The following is a 16,732-nucleotide window of genomic DNA, read 5'->3' as shown; positions in this document are numbered from 1 at the left end:
GGTGTTTTGTATTTTGTTGGAAGGAGGGGTCAGGTTTGCCTGGACTCCCCTGCCAACCTCTCACTCTCAAATCCTGTCTCCTGCTTTAAGTGCATCTAAGAGGAGCATCTCTGGATTCTGCTTTGTGCTTTATCTTCCATTATTCCTACTTATTTTGAAATCCGATCAGACAACCTTTGGTTTGGGTTTTTTTTTTTTTTTTGAGACTCAATTTATATTGATTGTGATGACTGATTTATTGATTTGAATTACTATTAACCATTTCTTTTATGCTTTCTCTTTGTCCCTGTTTTTCCATGTTTTATCTTTATTTCTAATGGGTGAAATTTCTCACAACTAAAGCTCATTTCAGTGAAAAATAATAGTATCTGATAAGTCCTATTTCATAGATGATAAATCAAGATTCAATGTTGAAAAGCCTTCCTAAGGTTAGAAAGCCAATCAATGGCACAGCCAAGGACCAAACACAAGTAGTGCAACACCCAGATCTCCAGGTGGTCCTTGGCCATACATCTTGCTACAAGCCTTCCTCCAAGTACTTCATCTGGCCTGCTGAGAAGTTAAAATAAGTTATTATGTGACTCATTTTACATATGGGAAAACTGACACTTGGGAGAGAAAGACATTTTTACCTATGGACAGATGAAAAATCTGTATAAATTAAAAATGTTAAATTCCTAGGAATTTTGAGGTCTTGAAAAAAACTAAACAGAAATTTATGTAAGAAAAGAAATTATTACCTGGGGCTGAGGTAACTACCAGCTGAGGAGCATTATGCTAGGCCCACTCAAAGTTTTATAAAATTTGAACACTATTCAGACCTGACAGCACTTAGTAATTTGGGTTTTGCTATTTTACAAGACAGAAGCAACCACTGGGTACAAAAATGTCATCAGTGTCATATTCAAAGGGAGTTGTTATGCTGTTAGGCTTTCCCATCTTCCAGAATGAGGAGCCAGCCCACAAAGTACCAATTTTCAGGAAAGAGCTGGAAAAAAAATTCACCCCATGTTCTGAGCTCATGCTCTGGTCTCTCCCTCCCAGGGGATTCTACCTCTGTAGAATCACCTCCACGAACCTCCGGAAATCAAGCATTTTTTTTTTTTCCCAGTTGATTCCAAGTCCATGCTTGGTTGTCCTTTATTTTTACTTGGCAGATTTCCAAGTTCAAATTCGCTGTGCCCACACTAGGCATTGAGAGCAAGAAGCCCCTGTCAGAGGACAGCGGGCAGAAGCCAGGTCTGGATGTCGGCAGGGTCCTCCTGGCAGCATCTCAGGCCCCACGAGAGCCAGCCCCGTTAAGGAAGTTGCAATTCTGCCTCCTGTGAAAGCACTGTTCAAGTATCTACTCTGCAAAATGCCTTATTCCCAAATCCAGGTCCAGACAAGAGTGAACACTACTGGAACCAATTCTGATCTACCACAGCCACAGGTGCATACGCTACCTGTCATCAAAATTATTCCAGCTTCTTAAAGAAATCATTGTCTTCTGAACTAGCCACACAGACGCTCAGAAGCACACAACTCTACAAGGTCATTAGGAATTCTCAAAGAACACCATTTGAAGTTCATTTTGCTCTAAATAACTTGGAGGAAGCAAATGCAGGATGAGATTGAGGAAACCTTTATCTTGAATGTCACACTGATTATTCACAACATTGAGCCATCTTTCCCAGGATCCCAGGGCTGATACCCATGTCTTCTGATCCCTAGGTCAGGATGCTTTCCCCCATCAAGAAGCTTAAAAAGAAAAGACCCCTGTGATTGATGGTACCTTCTTCGCCAGCAGTGTGGCCATCTGAGACACCACCATGTGGCCAAGCAGGAGCCACGCCAGCCTCTTCTTCCCCCACTCCATCCAGAAGCTCCACTCAAAGTCTGTTGGGTCCTAAATAAGGCAGGAGAGGCATGTATCAGAGGAATTTTGGGGCTCGTATGAATCAGAACACAAATCCCAGTTAAAAATACAACCAAGAAGGAGGCCAACATGAATCCAAACTCCATATGAGAACATCCACCCACTCCTACCTTTCCCCTTTCTGATATCCCCTGCCCATTCTATATTCTCCCTCCGGCTTGGCTGGTCTCACCGCCACTTCCCAAATGCACCTTGCACTTTCTGAAATAATTCAGTGCTTTTTTTATTTTTTAAGATTTTATTTGAGAGAGTTACAGACAGTGAGAGGGAGAGAGAAAGATCTTTCCTTCCATGGGTTCACTGCCCAGATGGCCCCAACGGCCAGAGCTGTGCCAATCCAAAGCCAGGAGCCAGGTGTTTCTTCCTGGTCTCCCATGTGGGTGCAGGGGCCCAAGCACCCAGGCCATTTTCCACTGCTTTCCCAGGCCACAGCAGAGAGCTGGATTAGAAGAGCAGCTGGGACTAGAACCGGTGCTGCAGGCGGAGGATTAACCCACTGCGCCACAGCGCCAGCCCCACTCGGTGCTTTTGCTAATGCTGATCTCCAGAATCTTCTTTGGGGTAGAAATGTACCATATCCATTTTGTAAAAGATGGAACAGAGACTCAAGGAATCTAATTCATTTACTCAAGGGCACACAGTGAGTACAAGTCAGGCTGCGAACTGAGGCTGTCCCAGTTTGGACACCTAGCTGATTTCACACTAATAAAATAGTTCAGTCACGTTCAATCTCCCTGTCATTTACAGTCAAGATAATTTGATAGAGACATTTACCAATTGCATCTAAACTTGGAATGAACAGTATGCCTTCCTTCCCCTCAGCGCTGTGTCCTTATCTGTCCCAGGTTCCCTATCTGGGAAGCTCCCTGGCAGGAGCAGGTGGAGATGCCTGCTGAAGCAGACATGTGGACACCTAGAGACCAAGCCTCTCCAGTTTACTGATCAGCGGAGTCAATTAACCAAATGATAAACAAGTTCACGTGTCATGTGACAAGGTCGTGCTAGTAAAAACACCACTTTTTAAATAAGAATACAGGTTAAAAGACACTGAAAGTCAAGACTGAACATTTTAAAGTTTATTTCAATGGCAGAGTGATGGAGTTGCCAAAGAGATCAATCTTTCACCCACTGGTTTGCTTCCTAAATGCCCATAACAACCAGGATTAGCCCAAGCCAAAACCAGGAACTCCAATATGGGATTGCAGGTGTCCCAGTCAGCAGCCCGACCCACAGAACCACAACCCACTCCAGGACCTTGTATTCATTTTACTACTAAAGATTAATTCTGCCTTTCAAATAAGTAAGAGTCAGACAGAGAGATCTTCTATCTGGTGGTTCTCTCCCCAGATGGCTGCAACACCTGCAGCTGGGCCATGCCAAAGCTAGAAGTCTGGAACTCCATCTGGATCTCCTATACGAGTGGCAGGAACACAGGCATTTGGGCCATCTGCTGCTGCTTTGCCAGGTGCATCAGTAGAGAGCTGGAGCAAAAGTGGAGCAGCCAGGCCTCACACTGGTGCTCACAGGATGCCAGCATCATTGGCGCTGCTTAAACCATGGCACCACAATGCCGGCCCCAGAATTCTGGGGTTTTTTTTGTTTTTTTTTTTGTTGTTGTTGTTGTTGTTGTTGTTGTTGTTTTGACAGGCAGAATGGACAGAGAGAGAGAGAGAGAGAGAAAGGTCTTCCTTTTTCGTTGGTTCACCCTCCAATGGCCGCCGCAGCTGGTGCACCGCGCTGATCCGAAGGCAGGAGCCAGGTGCTTCTCCTGGTCTCCCATGCGGGTGCAGGGCCCAAGCACTTGGGCCATCCTCCACTGCCACAGCAGAGAGCTGGCCTGGAAGAAGGGCAACCGGGACAGAATCCGGTGCCCCAACCGGGACTAGAACCCGGTGTGCCAGCACCACAAGGTGGAAGATTAGCCTACTGAGCCACAGCGCTGGCCCAGAATTCTGTATTTCTAACAAGCTCCTGGGTGATGCACACTGCCGCTGCCCTAGGGACCACATTGGAGTAGCAGGGATCTACATGGCTAATTACCCCTCCCTACAGCTGAAGGTTCAGAAACCAGGCTCCTTAACAGTTCAGCCATTCCCAAGCAGACATGCAGGGGGCTCCAAAAAGGAGTGTAGCAAAACAGAATCAATGGTCGGCGCAGCAGCTCACTAGGCTAATCCTCTGCCTGCGGCGCCGACACACCGGGTTCTAGTCCCAGTTAGGGCGCCAGATTCTGTCCCGGTTGCCCCTCTTCCAGGCCAGCTCTCTGCTGTGGCCCGGGAGTGCAGTGGAGGATGGCCCAAGTGCTTGGGCCCTGCACCTGCATGGGAGACCAGGAGGAAGCACCTGGCTCCTGGCTTCAGATCAGCGCAGTGCGCCGGCCGCAGCGGCCATTGGAGGGTGAACCAGCAGAAGGAAGACTTCTCTCTTGTCTTTTTCCCACTGTCAAACTCTGCCTAGGGAAAGGAAGGAAGGGAAGGAAGGAAGGGAAAGGAAGGAAGGGGAAGGAAGGAAGGGAAAGGAAGGAAGGAAGGGAAAGGAAGGAAGGGAGGGAGGGAAGGAAGGGAGGGAGGGAAGGAAGGGAGGGAAGGGAGGGAAGGGAGGGAAGGAAGGGAAGGGAGGGAGGGAAGGAAGGGAAGGGAGGGAGGGAAGGAAGGGAGGGAAGGAAGGGAGGGAAGGGAGGGAAGGGAGGGAGGGAAGGGAGGGGAGGGAGGGGAGGGAGGGGAGGAAGGGAGGGAAGGAAGGGAGGGAGGGAGGGAAGGGAGGGGAGGGAGGGGAGGGAGGGAAGGGAGGGGAGGGAGGGGAGGGAGGGAAGGGAGGGAAGGGAGGGAAGGGAGGGAAGGGAGGGAGGGAAGGAAGGGAGGGGAGGGAGGGAAGGGAGGGGAGGGAGGGAAGGGAGGGAGGGGAGGGAGGGGAGGGAGGGGAGGGAGGGGAGGGAGGGGAGGGAGGGGAGGGAGGGGAGGGAGGGGAGGGAGGGAAGGAAGGAAGGAAGGGAAGGAAGGGAGGGGAGGGAAGGGAAGGGAGGGAGGGAAGGGAGGGAAGGGAGGGGAGGGAGGGAAGGGAGGGAAGGGAGGGAGGGAGGGGAGGGAGGGAAGGAAGGAAGGAAGGGAAGGAAGGAAGGGAAGGGAGGGAAGGGAGGGAAGGGAGGGAGGGAAGGGAGGGAAGGGAGGGAAGGGAGGGAGGGGAGGGAGGGAAGGGAGGGAAGGGAGGGAGGGAAGGGAGGGAAGGGAGGGAGGGAAGGGAGGGAGGGAAGGGAAGGAAGGGAGGGAGGGAGGGGAGGGAGGGAAGGGAGGGAGGGAAGGGAGGAAGGGAGGGAGGGAAGGGAGGGAAGGGAGGGAAGGGAGGGAGGGAAGGGAGGGAAGGGAGGGAGGGAAGGGAGGGAAGGGAAGGGAGGGAAGGAAGAATTAAAACATAAGTTTCTTTTGATGTCAAATTAAAAAAAAAAAACAAGCAAGCTGTGTCCATAATATGCATTTCCTGTGAATTTGTAAAGCCGTCACATGCACTACAGTGACCCGCGGGAGGCATCCACACAGCCATCACCACCCTGCACACCACCGCGTGCTCTCAGCACCTAGGGTTTGAGTTCTACTGAGAGAACAAGCACAGCCGTTTATTCTGAGGTTTTAAATCTGTAACCAGGCAACGTGGAGAACCCTGAAGGACACAGCAGACCAGGATCTCTCAAATACTAACTCCAACTTCCTGTGGAAACACTGCTTTTCCTCTTCCTAACAGTGGCAAAGCTCTGGGCCTGGTGTTCGTAAATGCAGACGCCCACTCCGGACACTGCAGGCAAAGACAGTGGAACCCCTCACCCTTAAGGAGCCACGTCTCATGGGACGATGCCCAGCACCGCCCCACACATGCCTCACCCGGACTGCAAGGCGGGGCCGTCACCGTGCAGTCACTCACACCCAGGATGTGACTGACACCTGCCCCTCCACTCATCGGGTCACAGATCGTCCTGGGCGTGGCCTGCACTCACCACAACCTCACACCAATGCTTCAGGTGGCTTTTGGTCGTTTAATTAACAGACTTCACCTAGAAGAGTTTTACATTCAGAGAACGGAGCGCAAAGGACGAAGAGTGCCATGTTCACTTCCAACGCCACACCTGCTCTGCTCCGCTTTGGCACCACCGCCCACCAGACACGTCCATTGCTGTCAATGACAAACACACACGGACACAGCTGACATGAGGGTGCACGCTCGTGCTGTCTTTGGACACACACACAATGGCAGGTGCTCACCTTAGGACGCAGGGTAAGCAGCCCGTGTCTGAAACGCTCAGCACCAGCAGTGACTCAGAGTTCTGAATTTGGGAGATTCTAGAATACCTGCATGGACTTTACCAGTTCAACATCCCTAATCTGAAACAGAGGTTTTGCACAGCCTGTCAATGATTAGCGATGCCTACCTGTACCACTCAGAGCAGTCCTACCATCCCAAACCATCCAGAGTTCCACCTGCTCATCCCCCCTGCCCATCCCACCTCTTTCCCTCTGCCAACCATTGACTTGTTCCTACCTTTAAGTTTTGCCTTTTCTAGAATGTCATGCAGTTGGAATAAAATAGTCCAATTTTGTTTGTTGACTCCATGAAAGATTAGCTTTATAGCCCAAAGCTATAAAGCAGCACAGGTTTCAAACCCAAGCATGTCACATACTTAAAGTCTTTATCTGCTGTGCCATAGCCCCAGCCCCCAGAAAGCAATCTTTACATAAGCTCCTACTTGTGCCAACCCCTCCACACACACAAACACACACACACCCCACTTCAAATTATCTCCCGCCTAGAGCGACTCATCAATACCCCACAACCACAAAGCAGCCCAGTGGCAGGCTCAAAGTAAGTGCACAGACCAATGACAGCTCAAAGATAATGCCTTCCTAACCCTTGCTCCCCCAATGCACCCCCTTCCCCATCACCCACATCTCAGCTCTAGAACAGACATATTTATCATCCCACCTTCACTGTAGGGTATTCATGTAATTTCTCTTTTAAGGGACAATGATAAGTTCCCTGAGACTAAGAGCCTTGACCCAGTGAACACCTGGGCCACAGCTGGCCACCACCCCACAAGCTTTCAAACAGGGCGAGCAGGGAGGGCGCCGACTACTCCTCGTGCTCCTGCTGCTGTTTAAACTTGGACGGATCCCTTAACTCTGGGTCCGAGTCTCCTTGTTTGTCAGAGAAGTGCTGAACTGGCACCACGTCCAAGATTCCTTTCAGAGAACGGCCAAAAAAGTGATTTTCTAGGCTAAAAGAAAAATACTGAGAGAGGGCTGGTCACCCACCCGTGGCCGAGTCCCAACAGCACCCGTGAACAGAGAGGCTACCTCCCCCCGGCACCCTCACGAGACCAAGGTGAACAGGTGAAGGTGAAGTCCTCCTGGCGACAAGGGCTCGGCTAGCGGCTCACTGCTGTGTGCCCCTTTCCTCCCTTCGCTGCCCTTGAACCTGCCCAGATTCTGAAGCTCTTACCTTGGGTGGGGCCGCAGGCCAAGAGCCTCTTTCCAGCTACACACACAAATGTACAGCCAATAAACCAGGCCAACAGACTGAGCTGTTCTGAACACACCAAGTGCCAAGGCAGCCACCAGGACGCAGTCGGGAAGCAGAGAACCCCCACCCCAACACAGCAGCTGCACCAAGCCCCCGCCAGTGCTTCTCCCCAGCTCCCTCCCCACCCTGCATCCCCCTGCGAGGGCAGGAGCGCTGCTCCCCCGACTGATGGACGGCATTTGCGAGGGACGTGCTGTCAACTCTGAGCTCTGCCAATGAAGCAGGTTCCAGGGCAGGCCGCACAGAGTCCAGGGAGCGAGGAGTGCATCTCCCAGCATTCGTTATCCAGGAAAAGCTGCAGTGACTGCCAGTCATTTTTCTCCTCATCCTGGGCCTGCTTGGCTCCTGGGAACTCTCCCCCTACCCACCGAGACTTACTCTTTCCATTCTGTCCACTGTATACCACACCCAGGTAGCATTTTTAATTTTTTAATTTATATGAGAGGCAGAAAGTTCCCATCTGCTGGTTCATTTTCAAAATACTCCAAAGCCAGGGCCTCAATTCAGGCCTCACCCACCCCTACCCTCCAGACATGCATAGCAAAGACCCAAATACTTGAGTCATCACCTGCTGCCTTCCAGCGCACACTAGCAGGACTCATGTCCAGGCACTTTGGTGTGGGAAGCAGGCACCAGGTGTCTATCACTGTACCACAATGCTTGCCTCCAAAGTAAGGATTTAAGGCCAGCACTGAGGCTCACTTGGCTAATCCTCCGCCTGCGGCGCCAGCACACCGGGTTCTAGTCCTGGTCGGGGCGCTGGATTCTGTCCCGGTTGTCCCTCTTCCAGGCCAGCTCTCTGCTGTGGCCCGGGAGTGCAGTGGAGGATGGCCCAAGTGCTTGGACCCTGCACCCCATGGGAGACCAGGAGAAGCACCTGGCTCCTGGCTTTGGATCGGTGCAGCACCCGGCAGTAGCAGCCATTTGGGAGGTGAACCAACGGAAGGAAGACCTTTCTCTGTCTCACTGTCTAACTCTGCCTGTCAAAAAAAAAAAAAAATGGATCTATAACAAAGTTATGCGACTGTGGTCTCAAAGTGTCTTGTGCTACATTCAGCCTTCCGACAGGAACCACATGAGGTGGTCTGTCTAATGACATGAAGGAAAGTGAGTGCCACAGGCACTGTTGAGGCCACAACACAAAGGTGACAAACACCAGCACTGCAGTATTGCACCAGCTGATCGGACGACTGAGATGGCTGCTCAGCAACTAACATTAACAGGAGGGTAGCGTACACAGTGTGGATACAACAGACCCAGCTGGATAGAGAACAGCAAGAGATTTTGTGATGCTACTCACAACAGCTCACAGTTCAAAAGTTATTTCTGGAATTTTCCACATCAATTTTGGACCACAGTTGGCCACAGGTCTCAGTGCCTGTGATTCAGTCTCCCCTCCACTTCCGATCCAGCTTCCTGTGAATGTGCACTCTGGGAGGCAGCAGACGATGGCCCAAGTGCTCAACTCCCTGCCAGCCACGTGAGAGACCCAACCGAGTTCTGGGCTTCTGGCTTCAGCTTGGCCCAACCCAGCTGTTGCAGGCATTTGAGCAACAAACTATGGAATAGAACACCCACCTCCTCCCACCACCCCGCCTTCCCAAATAAAAAAGTAAAAAGAATATTTACAAAAGGGAATGTCAGCATTTTCAAAAGCTGCCACATCTAAATGCCAGGGGAATGCAACCATCTTAACACTCTCCTCCAAAGAGGACGCCTGCTGTGTGTGGCAGATCCCGCACACGGGCTCAATCCACACTCTGCCATGCCCCTTCCAGTGTGTCATCCTGTTCATTAGAGCTTAGAAGATGCAAGACCACGTATCCCAGAATCCCTTGCAGCTGGCATGCCTGCTGCTGTGCTACTGACGAACAAATACAAATGCTGGGGCTTTTTGTAATCTTTTTTCAATTTTTTAATTTTTTTATTTTTGACAGGCAGAGTGGACAGAGAGAGAGACAGAGAGAAAGGTCTTCCTTTTTCCATTGGTTCGCCCTCCAATGGCCGCCGCGGAAGGCGCGCTGCGGCCGGCGCATCTCGCTGATCCAAAGGCAAGGAGCCAGGTGCTTCTCCTGGTCTCCCATGGGGTGCAGGGCCCAAGCACTTGGGTCATCCTCCACTGCACTCCCGGGCCACAGCAGAGAGCTGGCCTGGAAGAGGGGCAACCAGGACAGAATCTGGTGCCCCGACCGGGACTAGAACCCAGTGTGCCGGCGCTGCAAGGCGGAGGATTAGCCTAGTGAGCCGCGGCGCCGGCCTTTTTGTAATCTTTAAAAGGTATTTTCATTTTATGTAAAAGACAGAGAAAGGAGAGAGAATCTTCCATCCACTGGTTCATTCCCCCAATGCCTGCAAGAGCCAGGGTTGGGCCAGGCTGAAGCCAGGAGGCTAGAACTTGTCCCCTCTGTGGGTGGCAGGAACCCAAGTACTTGAGCCATCATTGCTGCCCCTCAGACTGGGCATTACCAGGAGTCTGGATCAGCAGCAAAGTAGGTAGCGACTGGACGCAGGCATTCCGACAGGGGACACAGGTGTCCCAAGGAACATCTCAACCACTGTGCCAGGCACCCACCGCGATGCTATAAGCTTGGGAGTAACAGCACACAACCTGTGGGCTGTGCGACTCCTAGAGAATGGGGCAAGTCCTTTGGTTGTTCTGCAGCAGCCGTAGTGGAGACCCATCCAGAGAGCCCAGAGGAGCGGTAGCTACCTGCCCTGGCAGGGTTTGCTCATGCAGCGTTAACACCAGGTTCTCAAGCATGGGGCTTTGCATGAGCAGCGGTTTGGGGAAGTGGCTCTAGGAATGTTCCTAGGACCTTACTTAATGCCTGCTCCTCCAAGCTTTCAATTGTTCTGAAATAGCCTCAAGCCCCAGCAATAATTCTTTTTTAAGGTGTCTGGAGTGGATCCTGGCGTCTGCAATGGAACTTGGACTAACCTACCATGGAACAAATGCTTCCTCTGGTTGGAATCCAGCTCTAGCTTCATAGTGGAAGCAGCGTGACCGTAACTCACTCTGAAGAACTCAGATACGTCTATTCAAAGGAGGTAAATGTAGAGGAAAGCACCAGCTAGGTCGCTGCAATGAGCATCAGCAACAGACCAATCATGGCAGCGAGTCGGTGTCCCAACACGTTCACAAAGGCACTCATTTATGCACTGCAAAGCCAAGTAGAATATGGCAAACCTTGGGGCCAGCACTGTGGCGGTGGGCTAAGCCTCTGCCTGCAGCACCGGAATCCCATATGGGCACCAGTTTGTGTCCCAACTGTTCCTCTTCCCATCAGCTCTCTGCTATGGCCTGAGAAAGCAGTAGAAGATGGCCCAAGACCCTGGGCTCCTGCACCCACGTGGGAGACCTGGAAGAGGCTCCTGGCTTCAGGTAGGTGCAGCTCCAGCCATTGGCGGCTATCTGGGGAGGGAACCAGCAGATGGAAGACCTCTGTCTCTCCCTCTCTGCATCTCTACCTCTCAAGTAAATAATCTTAAAAAAAAAGACAAACCTTACCCACTGTGCCTCCCTCTCCACAGAGCATATACTGAGAAAGCTCCCTTCCCTCCTATGCAGCAGGTTGCAAAAGCAAAACACAACAGAGACACTTGACATTTTTGCATGCTTCCTCAATAGCATTATTTGCATCTTACTTAGAGACTAAATCGAATTCCTAATTACACAGAGTAAAAGTTACCTGTCAGAGACAACCTTTATAAGGTTCTAGAAATCGTAACCATTTCCCTGGATGTCCCAAGGCAGCAAGCTCACCTGAATGGCCTATAAATCTCCAGACAAGAGATACAAAAGCAGACTAATTTTGCCAGAATTCTGCACAGAAGAGACACCGCTCTCTGGATGAACTCGAGCTAATGATTCATTGAGCAATGATTGGAAGCGCTTTCTTTTTCTCAACAGCTGCTTTGCGATTTCTAAGATAATTTGAACTAAATCATTTTACTGCTCACAAGTTCCAGCCACAACAGTCTCTCCCAACCAACACCCCCTTAAAGTGTTCTAACAAAACTTGCTTTTTCCTGCATACCAGGGTGTCTACACCAATCTACACCACCTGCATGGGTAAAGAAGCGGCTTACCAGTTGGGAACGCTCGCAACAGAACGGGCCCAAGTGGCACTGCTCACCGGGTGCCTTCCCAGGCTCTCCATCACACTCACCAGCCAAGCCTGGCAAACTAGGCCTGGGTATAACGGCAGAGGGAATGTGTTTTATGGATGAAGAAAAGAGAAGGCCTCTTAAGGAGATTTACATAAATCGTGGGGAGCTAGTGAACAGGGTAAATCCTGTGTCACTCAATTCGGTGACAGCCTCTGATGACAACTCTCTACGTCCGTACCTGTCTCCTAGCAGTCTCTCTGGATTATGCAAGGCTATGCATAAGAGAGCAGTTCAAGAAGTTAATGGAAAAATGGAATTAAAAGATAAGTTTGAGGTGCAAAAAGCTTTGAAATCCATGTACGTGAGCGGTCTTCAAAAAGTTCACGGAAGGGCACGTGGTTAGCCTAGCAGTTAAGACAGCTGCAACCCACATTGGTGTACTTGGCTTACATTCCTGGTGCTGGCTCTTGACTTCAGCTCCCTGCCAATACAGAGCCTCAGAGGCAGCAGTGATGGCCCAAGAACTCAGGTCCCGGACACCCACTTGGAAGACCCAGATGGAGCTCCAAGATCCTGGCTTTGGTCTGACCCAGCCCTTGCCATTGCAGACATTTGGGGTGTAAACTAACAGATGGAAGAGGTCTCTCCCAAATAAGATGAAAACAACTACATTTAAATGTTTTAGATGGGATAAGATTTTTTTTTCCCCATGAATGCAGGGGGAGAGGACTGCGAGCCCTCCTGACCCCTCTTTCTCCTTGAATTTTCCCTGCTGTCTGGCAGGCCTGGGGAGTACGCCAGCAGACAAATGTGGAGGGACCTTCCCACACAGCTTCCGGATCTGAGCTCTTTGCCCTTAGCAGCCCTAGCCTCCCCCCGGAGCACCTCCAGCTCAGAGCCACCCCAGGCAGCAGAGCTGCACGAAAGGCCAGGGGTACGGACAGGAACAAGGACCAAGGTCCCCCCAGCTTCAGGGTATATCGCCCCCACGCCTCCCCTCCTCTGGCCTCAGCCTCCTCACTGCCAAAACTTCTGTGTTGACTAAATAAGTTAATATTTGATACCTAAAAATGTGCCTTCTGTGTATAAAGTTAACCAAAAATGGATCTTCGTGGAGAATGGGACTGGGAATGGGAGAGGGAGGAGGAGGGGTGGGAGTGTGGGTGGGAGGAGGTGGGTTTGGTGGGAAGAATCACTAAATTCCTTAAGTTGTACCTAATGAAATTGGTATTCCTTAAAGAAATAAACAAAAGCCGGCGCCGTGGCTCACTAGGCTAATCCTCCGCCTTGTGGCGCCGGCACACCGGGTTCTAGTCCCGGTCGGGGCACCGGATTCTGTCCCGGTCGCCCCTCTTCCAGGCCAGCTCTCTGCTGTGGCCAGGGAGTGCAGTGGAGGATGGCCCAAGTCCTTGGGCCCTGCACCCCATGGGAGACCAGGATAAGCACCTGGCTCCTGCCATCAGATCAGCGCGGTGCGCCGGCCGCAGTGCGCCAACCGCGGCGGCCATTGGAGGGTGAACCAATGGCAAAGGAAGACCTTTCTCTCTGTCTCTCTCTCTCACTATCCACTCTGCCTGTCAAAAAAAATAAATAAATAAATAAACAAAATAAAAATTTGTCTTAAAACTCTTCAACATAAGTAGCCATGGTTCCAGGCAAGCTACAGTAGGCACATTTCTCTCTACCCCTGTCAGTGAGGACAGCTAAAAACCATGGAGATTTTATTTTTTTAAATTTAGTTATTTATTTAGAGGTAGAGTTACAGACAGAGAAGGAGAGACAGAAAAGTCTTCAATCCACTAGTTCACTCCCTAAATGGTCCCAACAGCCAGAGCTGAGCCAATCCAAAGGTAGGAGCTCGGAGTTTCTTCCAGGTCTCCCATGTGGGTGCAGGGTCTCAAGCACTTGGGCCAGCTTCCACTGCCTTCCCAGGCCATTAGCAGAGAGCTGGATCAGAAGATGAGCAGCCGGGATACAAACCCGCGCCCATAGGGAACGCTGACACTGCAGGCGGAAGCTTAGCCCACTATGCCACAGCGCCAGCCCCTGGAGATTGTATTTGTAAATAAGCCTAAGATTCTAGAAGCAGAAAGAAGGCAGACTGGCTAGGGAACTCGGAACGTGAGGAATGACAAACAGACTAAAATTCATTCAATCCAATAATTCACTGGATGGACTTCACAGAAATAGAAGACAAATTGTTGAACCTCAAGGTAGAGCAACAAAAATTGTACAAACTGGAAAACAGAACAGAAAGCAAACAGCTTCAGAGACCTGTGGTCCAACATCCCAAGAGCCAACACTCACATCACTGGATTTTCCAGAGGAAATGAGAAAAAAAAAAGAGCTGAAAAGATATCCAGAGAAATAATGGTAAGCATTTCTAAAACTTGGCAAAAAGTTACAAATCTACAGATTTGAGAAACTGAATGAACCTCAATCAAACTGAATACGCCAATTAGAGAACAGATTAGTTAAATGGATTGTTAAATTACATAACTCCACACTGTCTACAAGCAGTTCACGGCCAACACAACAGCATGGGGAGGTTGAAAGTGAAAGGATGGAAAGAGGATACATATAAACATTAATCAAAGGAGACGTAGGAGCAGCTACTTATCAGATAACGTTCACTTCACAGAGACAAACATCACCCACAAAGGAAAATCATTTCCAAATGATAAGAGGGCTTATCTGCTCACCAAGAAAACACAGTAGTCCCAACATTATCCTGTGTCATACACACACAAAGGACAACATTGCAGGTGCCAGGGTAGGGGAGGTGGGTGATGATAGAGAGGCAGCACAAGGCATTCCCTGAGGTTCTGTGTCTTCCTTGTGTTGGCGATGACATGAACCTACACATGTGATCAAACTGCATGACTGGAGTGGCTGCTTGGTCCAAGCGGTTCAGACTCCAGGGTCCCACATCGGAGGAGCGGGTTTTGGCTCCCAGTTCCCTAGCTCCTGCTAATGCTGATCCTAGGAGGCAGTGGTGATGGCTCAAGTGATGGGCAAACCTGGATTACATTCTGGCTCCCAGCTTCTGAGTGAACCACTGGATGGAAACAGTCTCATGTACACACTGCCTCTCATTTAAGAAAAAAAACTCCATGATCTCTCTCACACACACACACACACACACGTACATAAGTGAGTTTCTGTGGAACTAGTGAAATCTGAATGAGGTCTGTGAATTATACTACTGTCCAGTTAGAGTTTCCTATACTTATGTGAGATCCCCCATTAGGGAAGCTGGGTGGGGTCCTCTATTATATTACTGCAACTTCTTGTGAGTATATAACAACATACAAGAAGGATAAAACCGGTTACTATTGCAATACCATCCTGGTTCAACCAAACTTCTAAATCAGACCTCTGCTTCGCCCCCTAGTGGTAGTGTCTGGGAGACATGCTGTGATTACTGCTTGCGCAAAGTTCATGACTGGGACATCATTTGCATACCCATAGTACCTTGTAAACAGTACAATACTTTCAAGCTTGAAAACAAACAAAAACTGTTGAAACTCAGACTTGTTTCTTACTATACAAATTCAGAAAAAAGACAGTCTGAAGAGAAAATAGTATGCTTTAAAAGGCTACACTCACTGCTCCAGTGACAAACTCCTAGTTCACTGATGGTGGGTCTGTCACTAAGCATTATCTACTGCTTAAAATTTGTGCAATGAATTTTGAAAGTGATCACTACAAAGTTAGAAATGTTGAGCTGGGGGAAATTTTGTTTTAAGCTTGAAAGTATTCCAACCCAACGTTATACTGCTTCAGCATCACCAGACCCGGCTGTTGCAGTCATCTGGAGAGCAGACCAGTGGATGGAAGATCTGTCACTCCTTCTAACTCTGGCTTTTGAATAAATAAGTCATCTTTGTGTTTTGAGATTGATTTATTTGAAAGTCAGAGTTGGAAGGGGGAGGAGGAAGGAGGGAGAGGATCTTCCATCCACTGGTTCACCCCCCAAAATTGTTACAAGGGCCGGGGCTCAGCAAGGCTGAAACCAGGAGCTTCTTCGGGGCTCCCATGTGGGTTCAGGGGCTCAAACACTTGAGCACCTGCTGCTGCTTTCCATTAGCAGGGTGCTCAGATCAGAAGCAGAACAGCTGGGACTCAAACCAGTGCCCGTACAGGATGCTGGCACTGCAGGCAGTGGCTATACCACAGTGAGTCCCAATCTTTCAAGGTTTTCATCCATGTCTTAAAAACCTAAATAAGAGAACACACAACCTTTCTGTTCAAATCTGCCTCCTCCAGGAAGCCTTCATGGAGGTCAGAAATTGAGCCACATTTGCCTACACCAACCAGGGACAACATGCAGAACACTCTAGAAGATGCCATGCCAGGTCCAAGCTGTCAGGCAGGACACAAAAGTAGGGCCAGTTGTCCTGGCTGTGGACAGGCCCCAGTTGTTCCGACTGACCAATGTCTCGGTCAGCAATGGCTATTGGGCAGAGGCAAACGTGCCCAGCAGGTGAGGGCCCTCCTGCAAAGTGTGCTAGTCTCTTGGCCACGCTGGCTTTGTGGCACGGCTACTTCAGAGAGGTTGGCCCTCAGTTCACTGTCACTAGGCTGCAGCCCCCGAAGCCTACCCCTGCGTCCCTGCCAGTCTCTGCCTCCCTCCATCTGCTGGGAGACCAGTAAGATTTGGTTTTTCGTGTGAATTCTCAGCTAGGTCCTTATTAATAGGCAACTCAATCTTCCACAGCTCTGCTCCTCCATGGCAGGGCTGCTCAGCCGAGTTCCACGCCAGCCCCTCCAGGAACAGAGGAGAGCTGCAGCGTCTCCGGACAGCAGGGGCGAGCAGCCCCCAGGTCAGGGGCAAAGCAAAAACCAGAAGCCCAGTTGGGTTTGCTTCCCTCTCGCTATTCTGGACCTGTCGGCACACGGCCTCTTATCTTGTCTAGTCTTGCCCCTGCTGGATTTGCTTCCTGGAGGTTTATAGGCAGGTAGGAGAGAAGTGAGATGGCACAGTGATTTCTTAGTGAGGGTAGAGACAGGAACAGGAGAGCTCTGCCCTATGTGAAAAAGGACCCTGCGATGCAATTGAATAAACATCTAATCCACCTATTAGCTCCTAGCCCCAATACCCTGCCTGCTCCCCTCTCAACATCTGCTATAGGCCAT

The 16,732-nt window shown here is 50.3% G+C and overlaps 1 protein-coding gene across 5 annotated transcripts in view; it reads right to left on the bottom strand.

Moving 5' to 3' along the window:
* The window catches only part of HHAT (hedgehog acyltransferase), a 310,399-nt gene that overhangs the window by 253,560 nt on the left and 40,107 nt on the right, over positions 1–16,732 (bottom strand). For 4 of the 5 annotated variants that reach the window (XM_062211312.1, XM_062211314.1, XM_062211316.1 and 1 more), the window contains exon 4: positions 1,775–1,888. The exons of the other annotated variant lie outside the window; for it this stretch is intronic. In XM_062211312.1, the coding sequence (XP_062067296.1) occupies positions 1,775–1,888 (114 nt within the window). The remainder of the gene's footprint in view (positions 1–1,774; positions 1,889–16,732) is intronic. 5 annotated transcript variants of the gene reach the window in all.

Source organism: Lepus europaeus, chromosome 14, assembly GCF_033115175.1.
Source record: "Lepus europaeus isolate LE1 chromosome 14, mLepTim1.pri, whole genome shotgun sequence".
NCBI lineage: Eukaryota > Metazoa > Chordata > Mammalia > Lagomorpha > Leporidae > Lepus > Lepus europaeus.
This window is presented reverse-complemented; position numbering and strand designations above follow the sequence as displayed.